The sequence below is a fragment of the Trifolium pratense genome, linkage group LG7 (assembly GCF_020283565.1).
Source record: "Trifolium pratense cultivar HEN17-A07 linkage group LG7, ARS_RC_1.1, whole genome shotgun sequence".
NCBI lineage: Eukaryota > Viridiplantae > Streptophyta > Magnoliopsida > Fabales > Fabaceae > Trifolium > Trifolium pratense.
In genome coordinates this window covers 1,164,920-1,186,769 of record NC_060065.1, presented here as the reverse complement: position 1 = coordinate 1,186,769, position 21,850 = coordinate 1,164,920, and the positions used below count along the sequence as shown (strand labels likewise).

The following is a 21,850-nucleotide window of genomic DNA, read 5'->3' as shown; positions in this document are numbered from 1 at the left end:
TTTAATCATGTTGTAATGTTAGTTACACAATAAGAATAAACGATGTTAAATAGAAATTGATTGATGCATGGTCGAGTCAAAAAAGTTAGTATGAAGTATGGATTCACATGGTTCTTAAGCTTGTTCCAAGGGTTATTAGGTTAGCTTGGTTGGAGGAAGGTTTGCTATAATTTTACTTCATAAACCACCTTTTAAAATTGCCAATTGGTAAATGTGGATTCATGTCACCTTAATGTAAGGTTGCTACTGGGACAAGGGATTAATCAATTCATATGATCATCAAATCAGATAGAAGTGCATTGTTATCAATATATAATGATACTTATGAATCATTGTTATGCCAAAACTCATTGGCGACAGATAACTTAAAAACTTATTATCAATCCCTCAGACATCACATAACACATTGTCTGAACAATTTGTTCTTCTTTCTCATCATATAAATGATATCATACGTTAATAACAAAAGGCAAAACAAATGGTTTTCTTGTAGAGGTAATAATCAAGTCAGAAAATGATTCTCCTCTATTCGTAAACTTTGCATTCCTCATCGGCTGGATTTGTCTCACAGAAGTCCTCCAATGGATCTCCACTCCCTACTTTAGGGGTGCCTGGCCATTTGTTTGCTACTAGATGTGCCAAATCCACCACTCTTTGGCTGAAATTACCAAACATTATAACTATCAATAACATGATCTATATTACAAGTACATAAAAAGATGCATAAAATTTTATTATATAGATAGTGATCTAACCTGTAACCCCATTCATTGTCATACCAAGCAACCACTTTAACCATATCGTCTCCCATGACCATAGTCAGGGAAGAGTCAATGGTAGAAGAAACATCGGACATGCGGAAGTCAACAGACACAAGTGGAACATCACAGACATCCAATATACCTTTCAACGGCCCCTCAGCTGCCTTTCTGAATGCTGCATTGACATCTTCAGCTGAAATACCCTTCTTTGCAACATTCACAACAAGGTCAACAACTGAAACATTAGGTGTAGGCACACGAAGGGCGATTCCGTTGAGCTTTCCCTTGAGCTGTGGTAGCACTAGAGACACGGCCTTGGCTGCTCCGGTGCTGGTGGGGACAATGTTCAGTGCTGCAGCCCTAGCTCTTCTCAAGTCCCTGTGTGAAGCATCCAAAAGCCTCTGCACAAACACAATTCTTAGGCTCGATTTTACTTCACTTTTGTATTAAAATTTACTTTTTAGAAATATTTCAATCCCAACAAGTATCAATCCTAACAAACATGTGAGATGTGACGGTTAATAATGTACCTGATCTCCTGTGTAGGAATGTGTGGTTGTCATGGTTCCCTTCACAATTTCTGTAATTAAAGATCAAAGTTAATTAAGTGGCTTTTAACTAGGAATCATATGTTGCTCTTACAATATTAACTGTCAATATAGACGAGTATCAGAGTTTTTTCTTACCAAACTCTTCATCTAGGATCTTCACAAAGGGAGCAAGACAGTTTGTGGTACAAGAAGCATTGCTGTACATTAACAAACAAACAATGAATATGAATAATCAATCTGCACAATACAATATATTGCATTTATCATCACAATCTACACTACCATGCGCATTCACTGCAAAGCCTTACCTTATGATGTCGGCTACTTCATGGCCATAGTCTTGTTCATTGACTCCGACAACATAAGTTGGAATATCAGCACCCTTTGCAGGAGCAGTGATGATAACTTTCTTGGCACCTGCTTGAATGTGTTTGCCAGCTCCAGGTCCATCCACAAACACTCCTGTTCCCTGAACAAAAAATCATTCATTCATTTCAGTAAACATTGAGCTTTCATTGATAACAGAAAACATGCAATTATATCAGAGTCATTGCATGTGTTCTCTGTTTGCATTTTTCGTATCTGTTTACTTTGGAATCAGGGCTGCTATTCTAACACATTATATCAGAGTCGTTGGATATAGATCGGAAGATCATATCTCGACTTCAGCAGATCAGTTTTTTAATGCACAAACTCAAATTTCAATCCGTCCTATCTTCATTCAATGAGACGGATCTACTGCGACTATAGTTAATAATGACCTCATAAACTAATCACTTGTTAAAATAGTATGTTGATTTTTAAGAAATGGACCAATCAGATTCTTGCATTTTTCGTGGCCATTGATTGAAATAAATGAAGTAGAGAAGACTTTACCTCAATAACAATGTCAATTCCAAGTTCAGCCCAAGGAAGCTTAAGAGGATCCCTGCTAGAGACAACCTTGATGGGTTTACCATCAACTGTAATGGTCTCATTATCTAGGATTTTCACATCAGCTTTAAAAGTTCCGAGCATAGAATCATATTTCAACAAGTGTGAAGCCTGGATATGTGAAACAAGAGGATGTAACAGTTACTATACAATATAACTCGGTAAAACTAATTAATCTGAAGTAACAAAAAAAACTCAGTCATTCCAATTAAGGGACAATGGCATTTTTGAAAACTTACATTCTTGACACCACCACTGTCATTGACAACAATTACTTCAAGGGGAGAGTCCTTTCGACCGTGCCAGCATCTGAGGAAATTTCTACCAATGCGTCCAAAACCATTGATTGCTACCTTCAACTTAGCCACAGTCTCTCTTCTCACAGGAGTTGATCCAGTGACCTGATTATAATTTGCACATCATAAGCAAATTGAATTTGTTTAGCTCCAATGCAGTTACCAAATATGTTGCTTGTTTAAATAGAGACATTAAAACTGCATCTTTTGTTGCTTGCAAGTATGTATTGTTATGATTCCAACATTTTCTCGAGGAAAGGTATTTTAATATGACAATTCAGCTAAGGATAAATACACTTAGCTACAAAGATGTTAAGAGCTAATCTATGCAGCATCTATATGTAATACGACACTTCAAATTAAATGTCTCCGGTGTCCAACACATATGATCACATTCATTTATTTTATTTCATCAAATTATTACTAGTGCGGACATGTAAGTGTGGTATCCGGTGTTCGTGTTTCATAGCAATTGATAGATTTATGTGACACATAGAAGGAGGAAGCAATCTCTCATGATCCAATGAGATATGTAAATATTGTGTGTAGAAATCAACCTTGGGAGTAACTTGAGCAGCTACAACATCAAAAAAAGAAGACTCTCTAGCATTAATGGCATAGGTAACACATGAAGTTGATTTTAGTCCTGAGAATTCAGCAAACCCAAGTCTCTACACAAAGCAAAGTTAATTGAAGTATAAGACAATTTTAATTAAATAAGTATAGGTGAAACAAAACAATCATGAAGTCTGCAATATTAGAGGGTGAAACCTTTGAGGCACATTGAGTTGGGAAAGAGTAAGAGGCCTTAGATGAAAACTTTGTGTTTGTAGGGATTCTTGTAGAAGCTAAAGCTGCATGAGTGGCCATAGCTATAGATGCAACCAAGCTGAAAAACAACTCTTTGGTGAGTGTTTATATTCACAATGAAAATTATGGTTGATGAATGAGTGGTTAATATGTTACTTTACAGATTTTTTTTTAAGTTTGTTGTAAAATAAAATTATGGTTGCTGGGGGAGCAATGGAATGAGTGGTGAATACGTTGTAAGAATATCTTCTATAAGATAAGATAATGTTTGGACATCCTTGTATTCTGATCATTGGACTTATTTTTTTGAGCCACATATACATATATAAATTATAAAAGAATGTGAAAGGAGGGAATACTAAATAGATGATGAATGAGATAAATAATTATTAATAATTTGATTTTTTTTTAATGGATAATACTTAATCTTTGGATAATGAATTTTACACACCGTGTATCACTAACACCAATGAATTCAATTCAGTATCGGTTGAATTGTTTTTTGTCACTTGTAGTACCAAAATTCTCCATGAGATCATTTCTCTTTAAGAAAATAGTGTAATTTTGAAAATTATATGCAGAAGAATCATGATTAACAATGACATTCACAATTGATGTCAATTGCGTTGAGATGATTATTAATAAGTTGCAACACCAAATTATATTCATTAATAATTCTTTGAACTATATTGACAATGCACTTTATCGTCAAAATTGTCTCTTCAAAATAAATAGGCAAAAAAGAAAAAGTAATTTTGAAAATGTATTATTTCTTTTTAGTTACTTTGATGACTCGACCACCTCATTTCTCACGGGAAAATGACTATGACAGTGTGACCCAAAAGAGGACATAGTGGAGGCACAATTTAGAAAAGGTTGAAATAGCCAATACAATTGGAAGAGGGTTGATTATGAGAAGGGGGTAAATCTCAAAGGTGCTGTGCTGTGAGAGCTTTTAGCAGCGAAACAACCAAAATTGTACTGATTTCGTTGTACTCGAGCCGAATACCGAGTCTTAAAAAATAATAAAACTCCTTATGACTTTGTACCAAAACAAAATGTCCTTGCCAACTGGTCCTACATTTCGTACCAATTGTTTGTCTGCGCAGTGAAATTTTACTTTTGTCTTTTGATCTAGTAATTAACTCCTACTTTGCCATCCTATTAGTTATAGCAGTTGATTCAAATTAACCTCTCGCAAGACTTCATAGTCAACATAGTTATTAGCTACATACAATATAACAAACACCATAAAATATGAATCCATAGTTATCATCTATTTCATGTTTGCTGTAAAAGTGACAACATCCTTTATGGAGAATCCAAAGTGATATTGTTCACTGTCTAAGCAATTGAACACTGATTATTAAAACCATACAAACCAGAAACGGTTAACTAGTAGTAATTTCCATAATCTTTCACTAAAAAAAGGAAAAGTACTGATAGAAATAGAGCACAAGAGACCTCCGATCGAAATGACAAATTTACCTAGTAGAGGTTGTCATCAACTCTGTTTAATACTATATGAAGAAATGGAAAGATATTACAAGTAATTCAAAATGGATTTTGTACCAACGATATTTTCAGGGAACAGAGTAATGGCCAACATCACAGCAACAGTCTCATGTGGCAGCTTCAACTTCGTCAGAGTTCACAGCTACTCCATTTGGGGTCTGCTCTGACCTAAGCTGAGAAGAAATCTCATCTATAGCAGCATTCAATTGTTCAATCTTATTGGCCAGTACTTTACGTGTTTTCTGCAAATCAAGCAAAGCAAATTTGGTGAGCCATTAAGGGCATGCCGGCACTTAAAACCAATTAGTTGCAGCAAGAAGAACAAGTGTAAGATAAGGGCCTCCTATGACCAATTCCTTGCTTAATATTTGGACATAGATACATGTAAACTTTTGTGACCAAATGGATGGTGAAAACTGGATGCCTCCAGGAAATTGATTTGAGAATAACAATCAATATAAAGATTTAGCAAATGTGTCCAAGATAAAATTCACGAGCTTTAAAAACTATTCCCCATTCAAGTGAGTTCATTTCTGGATATACACCCCAATAGCAGTTACAGACTTACAGTGCCTCCAAGCAAAGGAGACAGCAAACATTCAAGGCAGATCAAGCATGGCAAGGACACTTAAACATGTAGAATGATACCAGTAGCAAGCACTTCTCACCTCTAAAGCCTTTTCTTCATCATATATGAACTTTGGCAGTTTTCTCATTAACTCCTTCCTGTCAGTTCCAGCTATAGCATTGCTGATCTACGAAAGAGTAAAAGAGAAAACCATATATTCAATTTCAAGTAGTAAGTGAAATATTGGTTTACAACATATAAAATTTTCAATAAAGTTATAATGCACATCTTGTTATCTTAAAGATATGTAATGTCTGTCAAGTGCTTATGATTATGCTGCATACTTTGTTGAATGTATCAGTAAGAGACATTAGCAAATTAAAATTCCTTATATACTATATAGCCATCTAAACAGTGACTTTAAGGGGAAGACAAATATCTTAAAAGGCACCAAAAGGTATATTACAGTAAAAAATACTACCTGAGGTGCATACACGGCGCCAAGAGTGCCAACGATTAATCCTCCCAAGATAAAGCCGCCAACAAAGAGGCTGGCACTGCTGGGTCTTCCATCATCACTGTAGTTCCAGAACAAATAGTAGTTTAAATTAATAAGATCTTTTCATATCTGTAATCAAAATAGCAGAATACTTATTTCAAGAATAGTTGGTGTTTTTTGTTTCTTGCTTGCATCAGTTGTGTGCTCCTCATTATTACTTGTTTCTTTTTGTTGCTGAAGAATTCTCATTACTATTTGTGACAATGGTTAAAGTAATCTATTGATCTATAGTTTAATTAAAAAAACTACTTTCCGCTATGTATATAAACATTTAAAATAAAGGCCAGAATGCAATGACATGGAAGCTTTTAAAGAATGTTCTTTACCATATGTTCATGTAATCCTATATTCCCATCAAATAATAAAGCTAAACTATTTCACGGGTTAAAATTTGATCTATTACTATGACTTAAGGGAGCAAGTTGTTTCACAACAATGAAACACAGAGCCAATGAAACACAGAGCAATGATTATAGTATATAAATAAACAACCAACATTTAAGACCCTTATAGTATATAAATAAATGACCAGGTTTCAAACTCTGATAAACTACGAAGCACGGACACTCTTTGGATTAGGAGTGTCCCGGTGTCGGACACTGTTGGTGTCGGCCACCAACACAACACCGACACTTACTTATGGTGACATTGAGTTATGTCGTTTTCTCAAATTTTGATTGGTGTCGACGTGTCAGTGTCCGTGTCATGTTTGGTGTTGTGCTTCGTAGATAATAACTATTAACTACAAATATACTAATATTTGTTTATCTAAAGAAAAACATTTAAGATCCTTATCAGCAGCTATTGACACATACATTATCGCTTTGCAACTGATTCGATGAACTCTGATCATGTATACAATCAAACTGCAATAAGAAAATTGACAATAATAAAATTAAAGAGGATGCTAGCTACCTATATGTAGCTTGAACAATTAGAGGCCTTCTGGTTGAAGAAAATTGCAATCTCTGTTGACGATTAAGATTCAATGACAAGCCAGGTGGCTTGATCTTGACATGAGAATGGTTCATCTTGTTTATGGATGATGCTAGCAACAGAGTTTTTACAATACAAAATTAGTTAGAAAATAACAAGATAAAGATTAACATTGCTTACAAGATAAAAACACACACAGAGATTATCGCAAATCTAGCAAAAAGAGTAGAACAAGAAATCGAATCTATCTAAATTCCAATGAAATGAGAAATGAAATCGAATCGCTGATGAAGAAAAGGATAACGGAAAACCTAACTAAATTGTTTGATAGTAAATTTGTAGTAATTGATTTGAAATGAAAGAAAGATGAAGAAATCGGAGAAAGATTATTACCGGATTTGGTGAGAAGGAAAGAAGTAGAAACAGCAGCAGTAACAGAAGAAGCCATGGATTTGGGTGAAGAAGAAGAAGCGTTGATTTGTTGAATGAATAGAGAGAAAGGGAAATACGGTTGAAATCGTTCGATGATTTCTAAGAAGAAGCTAAGTAATTTTTGTAATTATGATTAATTAATGAAATCATGAATTTAACTACAAATTTCTATTTTTCCTATTTGCTAATTTGCTAAGCAGCTACTACCGCCTTGTTTATGTCTCTCCTCATCGGATATACCAACCACCGCTTTTTTTTTTTTTCCTAATAGAGCGAACCCATAGTAAACAAACACATTCTAGCTCAATTGTCAGAAATGTCAAAATTATCAGTGTCAGATGTTAGAATCGGAGTTTGAATCCCGGTCGCTTCACTTTGTGTGAATTTTCAAGGATTTTGTTGTTTCGTCTGTTAACCAAAATAAAAAATCAGTAAACCCACTCTCTAATACGTATGAATTTCTCGACAGAGATTAATCATTATTTACGACGGTAAAAAAATAATCATGTGATTTTTTAAGTTTTTTATTTGTAACAGTACGATTATTTTTATATTTTTTAATATAATAAATAGGTCATTTAAGTTATTTAACGATTACAACGTTGCTATTTAAAGTTTTTTTTTCTTCAAATCAACTCCTCTATTTAAAGTTTGTCATCCCCGAAAATATTAATTTTTTTTTCCGTTTGATGAAGCTAGAAAACACATTATTTTGCTGAAATCGGTTGACTTTCGAAAAAATAAGCTCTTTAATAAGTTAGGTAAATTGTCTCGGATATTTTTTTTTATTTCATGCAGAATGTTTGACTTCTTCATTTGATCAAACAATTAAAATTTTCATTTGAAAGAATGCTCTTCTTTAGGGGTGGGCAAAAAAAACCAAAAATTGAACAGAACTGTAAAACTAAACCGAACCAAACAAAAAAAAAAACTGAACCATAACTAACAGTTTTAAAACTAAAATGAAATAGTTTGGTTCGGTTCATGATTATCAGTTTGGTTCGGTTCGGTTATCTTAATGGTTTAGTTCTTTTTAGTTAAAAGTTAGTTATAGTTTGGTTCAGAATCATAAAATCAAACCATTTTAACAGTTTGGTTCGGTTCGGTTTAAAAGACAAACGATTCAGTTTGGTTCGATTATTATGAATTTTGAAAACAGTTTAGTTCGGTAAGGAAAACCGAACCATGCCCACCCCTACTCTTCTTCATCCTCATGATTTAGTCATTGGAGATCCATTGCCTCCTTAAAGCCATTGTACCCTATAGTCAACTTTACACTCAACTTCCCCTAATTGTTAATGAGGTAACAAGCATCTCAAATTTAATCATAATATAGAGACAATTACACCACCAAGTGTCAATGTAGGGTTAGTTTGATTTGCTAAAAAATAAGGGACTGGACAGGACAACTCTAGTTGTACTGTGTTTGATTGTAAAATTGTTTTAGGAACTGGACAAACTGAGTGGCAATGGACAGGACAAAAACAGAATTTTTTGTCCCTCACTAAACCACACCACAACTTTTTGTCCGCAGTACAAGTTGTCTAAAATACCAAAATACCATTTTATTAACCAAATATCGTATAAGACAAAAAAATGTTCAATATCCCAAAAATTTGTTCTGTGCTGTTCTGTCATGTATTGTGCTGTTCTGTCTTGTACTGTTCTGTCCAGTACTTACCCTTTAACATATCAAACACACCCGGATTTTGAAAAACAAGGAGGGTGCCACTATCACTCATAATGCCAACCTTCAATCCTGGTCTTAGGATATACCTTTAAACAATTTCTTTCAATTTTGACTAAAAATTAGTACTCTTCTAGATCGTTTTTTATTATTATTTTAATTAAATAATTACGATTTTCACATGTATTTTTTTTCTTCATATTTCACATATATTTAATTTATTTTTTCATATTAATTTTTTATTTTGCCATTTTAATATAACGTTGTCTATTTTTATTTCCGTCTTAGTATATGGTCTTGTAGTAATATTTTACCCACTAATCTTTTCGTTACTCCACTGCACCACATAAAGTAACAGCTTAACGGTCCATAAGTCCCAATTATTATACAAAAAAATCCAAACAATGAAGTGATGAACAAGATACCTATAATTTGTCTTTTTTGGATCTCCGGCTTTTATTTATTAATCAAGTTACTGACCCATTATTGATATATGGTTGAATTTGTCAAATTGAACAAATCAATTTAGTGAAGAACACAATTTTGTAGCTAGCACATGAGCACATCTAATTTATAAGGTTTTTTTTTTTTTTTATTGTACTTTCATTAATTAATGGACACACGAAGAATGAGTCAAATCTATGGGACCAAGAATTATGTAAGAACAATTTTTTTAAAAAAAATTGATAATATGTAACAAACTATATACAAGAATGAAACGATAAAAACCATTATACAAGCAAATCTTCCAAATGGCCGGCTTAAACATGATTATTATTATATCATATGCTCATTCAATTGTCTTGTTTTCTTTTGTTCCTTTTGACACAAATTATGTCATGTTTTCTAAAGAGGGAGAATACGTTAAAATCAGAAAGCATATATGGAAAAAAACATTGTTCTCTCCATATATATACTCTTAGTAGGAAGGTTAGCTTAACCATAATGTTAATGTTAATATTAATATTAATATAAGAGATATAAACTAGACTATAGTCTAGTTAGAAAAAACTTAGAGATTGTAGTTTGAAATTAAGAAGAAATTGCAAATTAATTAAGATGGCGGGAGGAGCAGCTGTAGGAGAAAGATCATTGAAGGAAACACCAACTTGGGCTGTGGCTGTTGTCTGCGCAGTCTTCATCATAATCTCTGTATTAATTGAACATGGAATCCGTACACTTGAAAAGGTATAAAAGTCCATGTTATTGATTAATTCATCTTTTGGTTTTAATTAGTTGGTCCCAGTAAGAGTTTTAGTCCCCTGAAGTACGTAGTAGTTAGGGGTTTGATTGCTAACTCTTGTGTTTGGAGAAAATTCAGTTGGAACACGATAACTCACCATGTGTAGTGTATCCTGCAATGGGTGAAAAGTTTGTACTAAAAAATCATGGTGTAAAAAAATAATAAAATAGAATTCACATGGTCAAATTCGAATTCTCATTTGCTAAAATTTTGCATTCATGTACGTCAGTGGCTGTTGGATTGAGATGACGATGCATATTTCAAACATATATTTTATTCTTTTAAAAACCTATAAAATCCAGACATTTGGAGTCTACCATCCGATCCAACGGTCCCCAAATACAGTGGCCGCGTAAACGTAGGATTTTAGCAGAATTACATGAAATTTGAATTCATTTATACCTCATTTGCTACAATTTTTTGTGCGAAAAAAGCACTTTTAAAAGTTTTATCTATTTGTTAAAGATTTTAATAAAATGATAATCTAAATAATAATCTATAAACCGACTCAAATGAGAAACAGTTTTGAAGAATTTTTTAAGAAAATCATTGATAATTAATTTTTTAGAAAAAATGATGTTCATTTTGCAAACAAACACAAAATAAATAACTTCTGCTTTTTAAAAAAATCTCTAAAGTATTGGATGTCAAAATAGCAATTTTTATAATTTTTAACAAAACTTATAATTTTCCATATGACAGTGGTTTCACAAAAAACATAAGAAGGCCATGAGTGAAGCCTTGGAGAAAATCAAAGAAGGTAACTAAAATTAGAGCTACACTTCAATTTATTAAAATTTGAAAGGACCTAGCTTGTTAAGTAATGTGGTCTAGTTTTGTTTAATTTGCAGAATTGATGCTGTTAGGATTCATATCCTTGTTACTTACATTTGGTACAAAATATGTTGCAAAAATATGCATCCCTTCAAATTTAGGTGACATCATGCTTCCATGCAAGAAGGGGGAAGTAGAACAAGAATCAAAAGATGATAGGAGAAGATTACTTTCTTTTGACGATGAGAATATGGTATGGCGTCGAAGTTTGGCTGCTGCAGCTGGTGGTGATGACTATTGCTCTAAAAAAGTGAGCAACATTACATATATAATAAAACACGCACGCGCGCGCACACACATATATATTATTTCATACAAGTATTCAATTTATGCATCTCTTTAATTTTAGTTCTTTGTTTCTGTGATTCAGGGTCAAGTGTCTTTAATATCTCAATCCGGGGTGCATCAATTGCATATATTTATATTCGTACTCGCAGTTTTTCACATTTTCTACAGCGTTATGACTATGGTACTAGCTCGAGCAAAAGTGAGTTCACTATATGATTCTGTTAATTATGTTGTGCTTTTACTTATATCTTGACCACAAGTAAGAACTAAAATGAGTTGATGAACCAATAGATGCAGAAATGGAAGGCTTGGGAAGCAGAAACATCGTCCGTGGAGTACCAATTTACACATGGTAATTCTTTTTCTGTTGTTTAAATTTGTGCGACGGTCATGTTACATGTGAATATAACATAACATATGATGAACCTAACTAAGTCTTGCCATAATTTCATTATTATTGTTAATCTCGTTCGTACAGATCCTGCAAGGTTCAGATTTGCGCATCAAACTACATTTGTTCGGCGTCACTCAGGCTGGACTAGGAAGCCAGGAATACGATGGGTTGTGAGTAGTTTCATACATTCTTCTGCATTATATAAACCTTCAATTTAGTCCTCCAATCTCATTCTATCATATTTATTCTCTGAGAATCCTTCACATTAGTCTCTAGTATCTTAATGGCATGACAGATGTAGTCCTTTTCTTTTGAAGGTGGCATTCTTCAGACAATTTTTTGCATCTGTGAGTAAGGTGGATTACATGACTATGCGACATGGATTTATTAACGTAGGTGCAAAACCTTATTATATTTCAACGCTACATATAAATGTTACCCTTTTTAATCGAGCTCTTGATGTGAAAATCTTAAAACATAAACAAATGCAGGCACATTTTGCTCCTGATAGCAAATTTGACTTCCATAAGTACATCAAACGATCAATGGAGGACGATTTTAAAGTTGTCGTCGGTATAAGGTAAATAAATTCACTAATGCAATCTTCGATCGCTTATGTTTTCTTGCTAGCACTGCTATTATTAAGTTTTTTTTCTTACCTCACTAGTTAGTTTCTGTTTTGCAGTATTCCTTTATGGGCTTTTGCTGTAATCTTTCTGCTTATGAACGTTTACAGTAAGTAAAGTCATTCTGATTTCTCTAACTCACACAGTTATTGAATTAATTAATTAACTTAATTCATCTTAATTTGCAGATTGGTACACACTCACCTGGCTCTCATTAGCGCCGCTAGTGGTAATTAATCCCGTGAATATGATCAGCATAGTATACTATAGTAGTGTTTGTTTACGATTCCAATTGAAAATCTGTATCGGCAATTTTAACAGATACTTCTACTAGTCGGCACAAAGCTTGAGCTCATAATCTTGGACATGGCCCAAGAAATCCAAGATCGAACTACAATTGTAAGAGGCGTACCCGTGGTAGAGCCCAACAACAAGTATTTTTGGTTCAATCGCCCGCAATGGATCATCTTCTTGATTCATTTTACCTTATTCCAGGTTAATATATTCATTATATATCAAATCATATTATATACTATAGTACAATACAACGTGTTCAATCTTCAATCAGAACTTATTCATAATGTTAGTTTATTTATTATTCTTTTGCAGAATGCTTTCCAAATAGCCTATTTCTTGTGGACATGGGTAAGTAGTTAGTTTATATTATAGACACGATGTTTTATTTTTACGGAGTTCAATCATCTGTAGTCAGCTTTATGTTGCAGTCGATTGTAGAAAGTTAAGAGATAGACTTCTATATCCCTTAAGCTAACGAACTGCAACCGACCGCATCAAAAGGCAGACTACACATGATCTATTTTGTATTTTTGAGACGAGTATTCAACTTTTTGAAAAGTCAAATATTTTGGTATTTACATAATTAATACTAATGATAATGATTTTGAAAATGCAGTATGAATTTACTATCACATCTTGCTTCCATGAAAACTTGCCACTAATAGTGATAAGAGTTGTCCTTGGGATTGGCTTACAAGTCCTATGCAGTTACATAACATTTCCTCTCTATGCATTAGTGACACAGGTAAACTATTACATTAACTCAAATTAACCACACCATCAAATTTACATTATACTCAATTTAAACTTAATTAACACACTTACTTATGTATGTTAAATAAATTTGTAGATGGGATCTCACTGGAAGAAAGGAATATTTGAGGAACAAACAACAAAAGCACTTAAAAAATGGCGAAAAACAGCTAGAGAAAAGACGAAATTAAGAAATGCAGGATCAATGGAATTTCCTTCAGTGAGTGGTGAAAATACACCAAGTCAAGGAACATCACCTATGCATTTGCTTCACAAATTCAAGCCTAGTAATCAAACAGACACAGATAGTGTTCTATATTCTCCGAGATCATACCAATCTGATGATCAAACTGATTTTTCAGACACAGAGGGATCTACGCATCAATTGAATTTGAAACAAATCATGTCACAACCTGAACAACATCCTGCAGGGAATAATCAACAAAATCATAATATTGATTTTTCATTTGATAAGCCTTAACAAGTAACAATGATATTATTTGACCACTTGTGAAACTGGTCCACCGTAGCATTAGCCACAACACAATGGTATTATTTGACCAACTTGTAACATAATAAATAATATTTTGTTCCAACTAAATTGTTATACATCTTGATTAATATTTGCTTAGGCAATAGGTAGGTTTTTAAGAACGTTTCCAATGTAAGTGTTCTTGAATCACATATATCAAACATTAATCTTAATCTCCTTGCATTGGGGATGCTATATGTTTTTCTTTTAAAAAATGTGCATATTATTCTTTTCATACATTCGAGCAACATATATATGTATCATGAAATTACAACTCAGTTGATAATTATAAAGTCTGTAAGGATGTTAATTTGCATGAGTTTGAGTTCGAACTTAAATTTTTTCACTTATATATACTTAAAGTGTATAAACACATTGACAAAACATTATATATCTAAATATAGAAGTTTTTTTTGGACTAAATATAGAGAAGACTTAGTTGTTTGTTTGTTTTCATACTAACTACTGTATTCAAGTTATTGATGATGTAATGTTGTTTGGCTCAAAGAAACATTTTTCAACAAGTCGTTGTATATTTTTGTCACTATCATAATTTGAAAGGGATATAGGAAGGAAGGAATTGATCGAACACAAAAATTGTCATTTGGTATAAGATTCCAAAAAATCATTGTATTTTAAGTGAAGACGTCATTATCTATTGGAGGAAAATAGGTGAGGACGGCACTTTAAATAATTAATTAATTTATCAATTATTATCAGCTTATCCTATATGATGATGATGATGATTAAGGTCATCATGGAAAGCTCATAAGCAAAACATTTTCTCAGTACTTACTGTAACCCAGTGAGAATAATTCCTAACGTTGCCAAACCCAGTGAAAAATATTTCTTAACGTAATCGTTTTTCAATATAATGAACGTTAAATTGTTGTATTTAGTCAAAAATAAAAATGACAAATGCTAAAATATGCCATAAAAATACATGATAAACAACCTAATATAAAAAAATATATTTTTTCTCAAAAAATAAAATAAAATTTGTTTTCTTGTCTAGTGGTTAGAAATTTCACATTAAAATTGAACAAGTGGAGTGTTCGGGGCTCGAAATTCATTCATATATAATATATACGATATCCCTACCAACTGAGCTAAACTCACGAGACAAAATTATTCTTTTTAAATGTTGCACCTTCAATTTTTCAAAAATCAAATTACATTAGTATATAAAAATATCCGCTGAAAATCCGTGCATTTAATTTTATAAAAGTCAAAAAAAAAAATTTATATAGAGAAATATCCTTGAATTCTGATTCACTACATTTTTTACGCCAAATACAATATCCTTTCGAGTTGAGATCCTCTCCATTTCTTATGTTTTCCATTTCTTTCATTACCAAAGTTTTTAAATATTTTGGGGTGTATAAATGACATTTAGACCCACTTGATGTCACATTTTTGCATTTATATTCCCAAAACTATATAATAATGGAGAAAATGAAAAGAATTGAAAATGAAGAGGATACTAACTCTATGCTTTCTACCTTGAGAAAAAAAAAAACTAAAATGTACCAAAACAATAAAATAATAAATAAATAATTAAATGAATTTTTATACATATTTTAGTAGAGTAGTGGCCTTACACTTTCTGTATGTATACATTTTTTCACAACACTGAAGAGCTTCTTCTCTTTCTTTCTCTCTCTGAGACTTGAATTTGACTTTGCAAGCAAAGTGTAAACCTAAACCCTAGCCTTATACTCAGCAGTACTAGTAGTATTTCAAGGATCAATTCAACTCCGTTTCTACTTTTTCTCGAACTGAATCAATCAATCAATCAATCAATGTTGAACCTCATTTCTTCTTAGTCTCTCTTCTCTATCTATCTATCTATCATTTTCACAAATGGGTAGACGTCATGGTTGGGAACTTCCTTTTCACACTTTTCAGGTACATTCATTCATTCACTCTCAACACTTCTCTTTCAGATCATGTAATTTTCTTTCTACTTTTCCACCTTTTGACTTTCTCGTTTACTTTTCCTTTTTAGCCTTCTTAATTTTCTTATTTTTACTTTTTTTTTTAATTAATTAATTAATTACAATTTCTGTTTAATTAATTAGTAATTGTGTTCTAGGATGGAAGAAGAATTTTGTTTTCACAAAGTGAATTTGGAATGGCATTGACAATTGAAAACTGTTTGTTGTGATTTGTGAACAGGTGGTGGCTATAACGGTTTTTTTCTTGTTATGCATTGCATATTATGCATTCTTTGCTCCTTTTCTCGGAAACGACATTTTCGAATATGTCGCTTTTGGTGTTTACTCTCTAATGGTAAGCAACAACTTGTTCTGTGTTTCATCTGGAACTGTGTGTGTGTGTGGTATTCTTTCATTTACTTGTTCTTAATTTTTGAATTGCAGGCACTCTCCGTATTCATTCTCTATGTTCGATGCACTGCCATCGACCCCGCTGATCTTGGAGTAGTGCTTGATTGTGATAAAACATCTAAGAATAGATCAAAACTTGATGAAGAGTTGGCAGGTTAGAATTTCAATGCTGCCGGACTCTGTTGATAAAACATCTAAGAATAGATCAACTATGATGGTTTTTCCCAGAAATTTAGTAATTAGTATACTGCTCGTTAGTCAGGGTCGATAAATCACCAATGGAGTTAAAAGAACTGAAATTGAAATAGTTATACGGTAGTAGTGACATTGTTGACTAGGGTCTAAGTAGCTGACTGTAAAATAAAACTCAAAACATTACAATAGTTTAGCTATGCCTTTATTGTTCTTTTGGCACCTCTATAAGATGGTTTACATTTTTCATCGTCATATGATTACCATGTTTGTTGTCACTTGTATAGTATATACTAACTGTTTATCTTGCAGTTTTTTTTTTCTTGACTGATTTGACAATGCTACTTTTTTTTTTGTTTGTATATATTGACCATTGATGGTGTCTGGTGACTAGAATAGAAAATTTTCATGCTGTTTGATAATTTTGCATCTACTATTGCAGAACCCAGCAAGATAGGGCTAAAGGATGAAGGAATGTCTGATCGGCATGGTTCAAATGGGTGCTCCAAACTCGGATGTTGCTTGTGTAGTTTCCTTGCTATAGAAGATTGCCGTAGTGATGAAGATTATATTCAACAGCAGCAATCTGGAGAGGAGGATGCTTTGTTCTGTACTTTGTGCAATGCTGAGGTTGGCTCATTTACTGGAAAAATCTTGTTGTGTTTTCCAAATAAAGTCAATACAAGAAAAATAAGAAATGATAAAAGTAAGAAAAAAATAGAGATAAGGTTTCATAAACTGTAACCAAGTTTGCTTCTGTTTAAATGAATAAAAAAAATCAGAAAAAAATTCTGCCATTGACACCCCTTTCTTGATGACTTGTGATAGTTCTAGCATAAACGATCAACCCCTTTAACGAACAAGTTTGTTTTCTTCTCGATTGTTCTTTGTATGCCACATAACCACTTTTATATTGCTTTTTCTATGTTTGAATATAGTATCTAATTGAGGACTTTTCATTCATTTACTTGCCTCAACAGAACATGGAAATCCCATTATGTATTATTTACTTGTTCTATGTTATATGTATTTTGCAGGTTCGGAAGTTCAGTAAGCACTGTAGAAGTTGTGACAAATGTGTTGATGGATTTGATCATCATTGTCGGGTAAGTTTTGTTTGAATCCCACTCCAAGTCAGTTACCGGGTATTTGAATTACTCGATATTGCACTGTCCTAGTCTCAGGCCTAGTGGTTCGTTGTCATGCTAATAAAAAAAGGTGATGCCAACGTTCGAAAAGATCACTTCGCACTTACGATCATTTCTTAGGGTGTGGGTTTTCCCCTTCTTTAAAGTTATTGTTTGTCTAATTGTCTGACAGGTAACCTTAGTTGGTTGGTTAATTAGAGTTAACAGAAATAAGGCAAATTGCTTATAAATAGGATGAGAGATATAGAGAGTGGCTATATTGTCAATTGTATAGATTTGGGGCATTTTGGTTTAATATCTCTGGGAATTCAATCGCAATCCAGGAATTTTCCCAATTTTCTATGATAATACCAGTTGGCTTCTATCATTGTTTCCTACGTTTGTCAGTTGCAACGTAGACCATGGGTCGTAAATGAAAATCACACTTTAGTAGACTGTCCTGGATAGATGTTTTGAACATGAGATGCCGTGTGCATTTGTACACTTGTCTTAACTTGTTTATTTGTCATCCTTAGCTTTTATATTCTTTGAAAATCATTATCATATATTTTATTATTTTGTTCAGTGGTTGAACAATTGCGTTGGAAGGAAGAATTACATCTCATTTGTGTGCCTAATGGCAGTGAGCCTGGTTTGGGTAAGTTACATAAAGATGCATATGAATTTGTGCTAAATCTAGTTCTCCCCCCTCTCCTTTCTGTTCTTCAGTTTTACACCGAGAGAACCTTCAATACTAAAATTTTGTAATTTTTTTCTTACTGTATGTTCATGTATATCACAGCTTCTACTTGAATGCGGAGTTGGAATTGCTGTGCTTGTCAGATGTTTTGTTCATAAGAAGGATACAGAGTATCTGATAGCTGAAAAGCTTGGAGCTGGCTTCACTCGTGCCCCCTTTGCTACAATAGTGGTACATTTGCTCTCTTTTTCTTTCAGAGTTCCATCCTTCATCTCATATAAGATAACTGAAATAAATTTTACGTAACTAAAGTTACTTTTAGCATATGATATGAATTAGTTTGCAGAAACATCTCATGTATAGTTTAAAATACTGGATTATTCCCATTGATGGGAGGGAGGTCGTAATTGACTTGAAATGTAAAATTATCCACTTCTATTATATATTAAAATTTGTGTTTTTTATTAGTGATCTAGTCTTGCATATTTATCAGTTGTGTTTGACCGAAGTTTATTGGGAAAAACCCAAGTCTCACATAGGAAAGATATAAAGCCTGATAATTTATGAAGAGAGGTACCCTTCCCCTTACAAGCCGATTTTGTAAGGATGGTTAATCCCAATATAAATACTTAATATGGTATCAGAGCCTATTGATCGGGCCACCCACCTATTATATACATGCACCAAGCCCAATAGTGTTGGGCGTGAGGGGTGGGTGTATTTGGAAAAACCCATGTCCCACTGAGAAAATTTATAAGGCTTGATAAGTATTTATAAAGAGAGGCACCCTTCACCTTACAAGCCGGTCTTGTAAGGATGAGTTAGGCCCAATATAAAAACCTAATAAAGTTATTCAACATGATTTTCAAGTACTCTATCTAATCTTTGAACATCACTGAGTAATCGAGTTGTTAAATGTTACTAAATTTGAAACTTTTTAATATTTTTTCCTCAATTTTCACTTCAATAAAATGGGAATTGTTTAAAAGATTGAAGATATAAGTTTCTATGTTTTATGCAATTTTCAATCCTTTAACAGGCCATATGCACAGCAGTTTCTTTCCTTGCGATTATACCTCTGGGAGAGCTATTCTTTTTTCATATGATCTTGATCAGAAAGGTATAATCATCATCCTTTCCTCCTAATTACTTATTTTCATGAACATACTCTAAGCTGTCATTTTCTCTTACAGGGTATTACAACATATGAGTATGTCGTTGCAATGAGAACTCTGACTGAACCACCCGGTCCTTCCGTTGACGCGGGTGAGCAACAGAGTCTACCTTCATCTCCTACCGGTTCATCTGTGACTGCAATAAGCGGAAGAAGCTCTGTCGGAATGAGTTTGCAAATCAAAGGTGCCTGGTGTACACCTCCAAGAATCTTTATGGATCAACAGGTACTGCCATATTTGTATGATTGATTGAATTATTATATGATTAGAAACTTTGTTTTGAGATGAATAACCTATCTTTCAAACAGATAATTACAGTGAGAGATAAGGAGAATTGAGTTGAACAAAACAATGCATATAACATAATAGCATCACTCCTAATAATTGGAAGTTATTGTTCTTTCAAACAGTATGTGCTTCATTATTGGCTATGTACAAGGCTACATATGGTTTTCAATGTTTAATGGAAATAAAGTACAAGTAGAGTTAAAAGTACATAATATTTTAGAGTATACATGAGAGTAGTGCATTGATTAAATGCTTGCCCAATAAGAACTGTCGCATAGCTTTGTTGGATATTGATAAAGTGTCTGGTCTTGAATAACCAGGATGAAATTATACATCATTTGGAGCCAGGACGTTTACCATCTACCGTGGATCCAGATGCAATACAACCACCTGACAAAGGGAAAAAAATAAACCAGCGCCCCGTGCGAATAAGTGCATGGAAACTTGCAAAATTAGATTCCAACGAGGCAGCTAAGGCATTAGCTAAAGCTCGAGCCTCATCATCCGTGCTTCGTCCAATTAGTTCTCGATCTCATGCATATGATGTAGATCATTTATCAAGTAGCAATGTGAGTGGAAGAAGCAGCCCTAATAGCAACCAGGGATTTCATAACAAATATGATCCAGCGGGAACATCAAGATTATCTCCTTCCAAGAGCTCATACCCTCCCAGTCAAGCAAGCAGGGAAGATTTAGATGCATGTCAGCACAGTATGAGCAACTTTAGCAGTCCTCAAGTCTCCAACCTAACTCCATCGCCAATGCAGAGACCAGGTTTGAACAGAGACCATTTCAACCCCATGTATCAGCAACCATCTGCAAACCAGTCTCCCTCATCAGCTAAAGAAAGCGAAGGGAATATAAATCCAGTTCATGGAAATGGTGCACGTGTGCCAATGAGAAATAACAGCTTAGCTGTTTCAGAGGATAGAAGATCGTCAGTGTTTTGGGATCCAAAAGCCGCGCGGTTTGTCCCGAACTCATCTAGAGTTCAAGGCAGTTCTCAGATTCCGGGAACAGAGTTAATGTACACTGGTCGTTCTATATTTTTTGGCAGTCCCGCTGTGAATGAACAGTCAAATGCAAGAACAGGAAACAGCAGCTCAGTAGCTGGTGTTTCGGACAGAGATAATACAACAAGAGATTTTCAAACAGGTAGATCACGTAGAGGTGCCCAGCTTCCAGTGTTTGTTCCTGGTTATTCCCAGCAAAACAAGTTCTCTTAGGGTATATGTTTGGATTGATGGTATAACGTTGAATAGAATGGAATGTGATAACATCCATTTTTAAAATCTAAATAGTAGAATGTTAGCCATTCCATTCTACTCCATTTAACCATTAATTGCAATTTTTTCTTCTCTTCCTTTTTATTTGAATCATGTTATCCTGCACTTTTTAATCCATGTCTTCTTGTTGCCACCGCGTAGTTTAGTTCATTCGATATTCCACTGTATAGGCTAAGGGATCATAACATTTCTCTGTACGAAAATTCTAGTAATTTATTGACCACTATAATTGCATTTGAGTTATTTAGTTTGGACTTTGGAGTTTATCACAGGGTGTTAAGATACGCTAAAGAAAGTTCAGGGGTTTATTCCTCTTTATTCTTTATAGGCTTAAATGTTCCATTTCATTTTTTTTTGTTATAATTATTTTGAGTGAATTTAATGTTAGTTTATTTTATTGTAACAAACTTCTATCACATTTGTTTTATATGTGAAATGATGTTATAAAAAAGAGTTTTTGAAATGATGTTATGTTAGAAAAAAAAAGTAATATATAAATCTATAAATGGAAATGTGAATAAATAAAAAGTTAATTGAATAATGATAATAACGATATCGCTTGGGTCCTCAATCAACGTTTTTCTGATCTTGGGATCAACAATTATTTTTTTGGTAAGGATCGATAGGGATCAATAATTTTGTGTATGTATTCAATGTTAAAATGTAAAAATGGCAAGTTAATATGTAAGGAACAAATTTCGGTTTGAATAACTTGAAAC

At 33.4% G+C, this 21,850-nt stretch overlaps 4 protein-coding genes and 1 long non-coding RNA gene across 5 annotated transcripts; 3 read left to right on the top strand and 2 right to left on the bottom strand.

Moving 5' to 3' along the window:
* Positions 1 to 273: 273 nt before the first annotated feature.
* LOC123899267 (glyceraldehyde-3-phosphate dehydrogenase B, chloroplastic) lies at positions 274 to 3,678 on the bottom strand. Its single transcript, XM_045950354.1, has 9 exons — positions 3,313 to 3,678; positions 3,099 to 3,212; positions 2,485 to 2,646; positions 2,189 to 2,356; positions 1,621 to 1,781; positions 1,448 to 1,509; positions 1,292 to 1,341; positions 756 to 1,162; positions 274 to 658 (listed from the first exon to the last, which is right to left on the bottom strand). Exons 1-9 carry the CDS (start codon positions 3,409 to 3,411, stop codon positions 526 to 528), a joined length of 1,356 nt encoding a protein of 451 aa, XP_045806310.1. The 5' UTR covers positions 3,412 to 3,678; the 3' UTR covers positions 274 to 525.
* Positions 3,679 to 4,607: 929 nt separating this feature from the next.
* On the bottom strand, positions 4,608 to 7,606 carry LOC123899266. Its single transcript, XM_045950353.1, has 5 exons — positions 7,323 to 7,606; positions 6,909 to 7,041; positions 5,916 to 6,012; positions 5,535 to 5,621; positions 4,608 to 5,108 (listed from the first exon to the last, which is right to left on the bottom strand). The coding sequence occupies exons 1-5, from the start codon at positions 7,375 to 7,377 to the stop codon at positions 4,974 to 4,976; spliced, it is 507 nt and encodes a 168-aa protein (XP_045806309.1). The 5' UTR covers positions 7,378 to 7,606; the 3' UTR covers positions 4,608 to 4,973.
* A 3,889-nt stretch (positions 7,607 to 11,495) lies between these two features.
* On the top strand, positions 11,496 to 11,980 carry LOC123899265. The gene is made up of 3 exons (XR_006805554.1): positions 11,496 to 11,612; positions 11,705 to 11,765; positions 11,892 to 11,980. It is a non-coding gene; the product is annotated as an uncharacterized LOC123899265 (long non-coding RNA).
* A 165-nt stretch (positions 11,981 to 12,145) lies between these two features.
* Positions 12,146 to 14,035, top strand: LOC123899951 (MLO protein homolog 1-like; the record flags this gene model as incomplete). Its single annotated transcript, XM_045951225.1, has 8 exons — positions 12,146 to 12,199; positions 12,299 to 12,387; positions 12,493 to 12,542; positions 12,622 to 12,662; positions 12,755 to 12,928; positions 13,043 to 13,078; positions 13,347 to 13,475; positions 13,581 to 14,035. Coding segments are annotated over 8 exons (957 nt in total), but the record flags the coding sequence as incomplete, so codon positions are not given.
* Positions 14,036 to 15,600: 1,565 nt separating this feature from the next.
* Positions 15,601 to 21,378, top strand: LOC123899264 (protein S-acyltransferase 21). The gene is made up of 10 exons (XM_045950352.1): positions 15,601 to 15,923; positions 16,194 to 16,307; positions 16,397 to 16,517; positions 16,998 to 17,185; positions 17,593 to 17,661; positions 18,269 to 18,340; positions 18,485 to 18,613; positions 19,422 to 19,502; positions 19,576 to 19,782; positions 20,166 to 21,378. The coding sequence occupies exons 1-10, from the start codon at positions 15,879 to 15,881 to the stop codon at positions 21,069 to 21,071; spliced, it is 1,932 nt and encodes a 643-aa protein (XP_045806308.1). The 5' UTR covers positions 15,601 to 15,878; the 3' UTR covers positions 21,072 to 21,378.
* Positions 21,379 to 21,850: the final 472 nt, after the last annotated feature.

What these genes read in the sequence shown, in the direction of transcription:
- LOC123899267 (XM_045950354.1), bottom strand. Translation starts at nt 3,411, where the DNA reads ATGGCCACTCATGCAGCTTTAGCTTCTACAAGAATCCCTACAAACACA. An exon ending in ACAGTGGTGGTGTCAAGAAT is followed by an intron (nt 2,357 to 2,484) that starts GTAAGTTTTCAA and finishes TCACATATCCAG; the next exon opens with GCTTCACACTTGTTGAAATA. An exon ending in GAATTGACATTGTTATTGAG is followed by an intron (nt 1,782 to 2,188) that starts GTAAAGTCTTCT and finishes TTTTTTGTTCAG; the next exon opens with GGAACAGGAGTGTTTGTGGA.
- LOC123899266 (XM_045950353.1), bottom strand. Translation starts at nt 7,377, where the DNA reads ATGGCTTCTTCTGTTACTGCTGCTGTTTCTACTTCTTTCCTTCTCACC. An exon ending in GCGCCGTGTATGCACCTCAG is followed by an intron (nt 5,622 to 5,915) that starts GTAGTATTTTTT and finishes ACTCTTTCGTAG; the next exon opens with ATCAGCAATGCTATAGCTGG. An exon ending in ATGAAGAAAAGGCTTTAGAG is followed by an intron (nt 5,109 to 5,534) that starts GTGAGAAGTGCT and finishes CTTGATTTGCAG; the next exon opens with AAAACACGTAAAGTACTGGC.
- LOC123899264 (XM_045950352.1), top strand. Translation starts at nt 15,879, where the DNA reads ATGGGTAGACGTCATGGTTGGGAACTTCCTTTTCACACTTTTCAG. An exon ending in TTGGTGTTTACTCTCTAATG is followed by an intron (nt 16,308 to 16,396) that starts GTAAGCAACAAC and finishes TTTGAATTGCAG; the next exon opens with GCACTCTCCGTATTCATTCT. An exon ending in GAATCTTTATGGATCAACAG is followed by an intron (nt 19,783 to 20,165) that starts GTACTGCCATAT and finishes TTGAATAACCAG; the next exon opens with GATGAAATTATACATCATTT.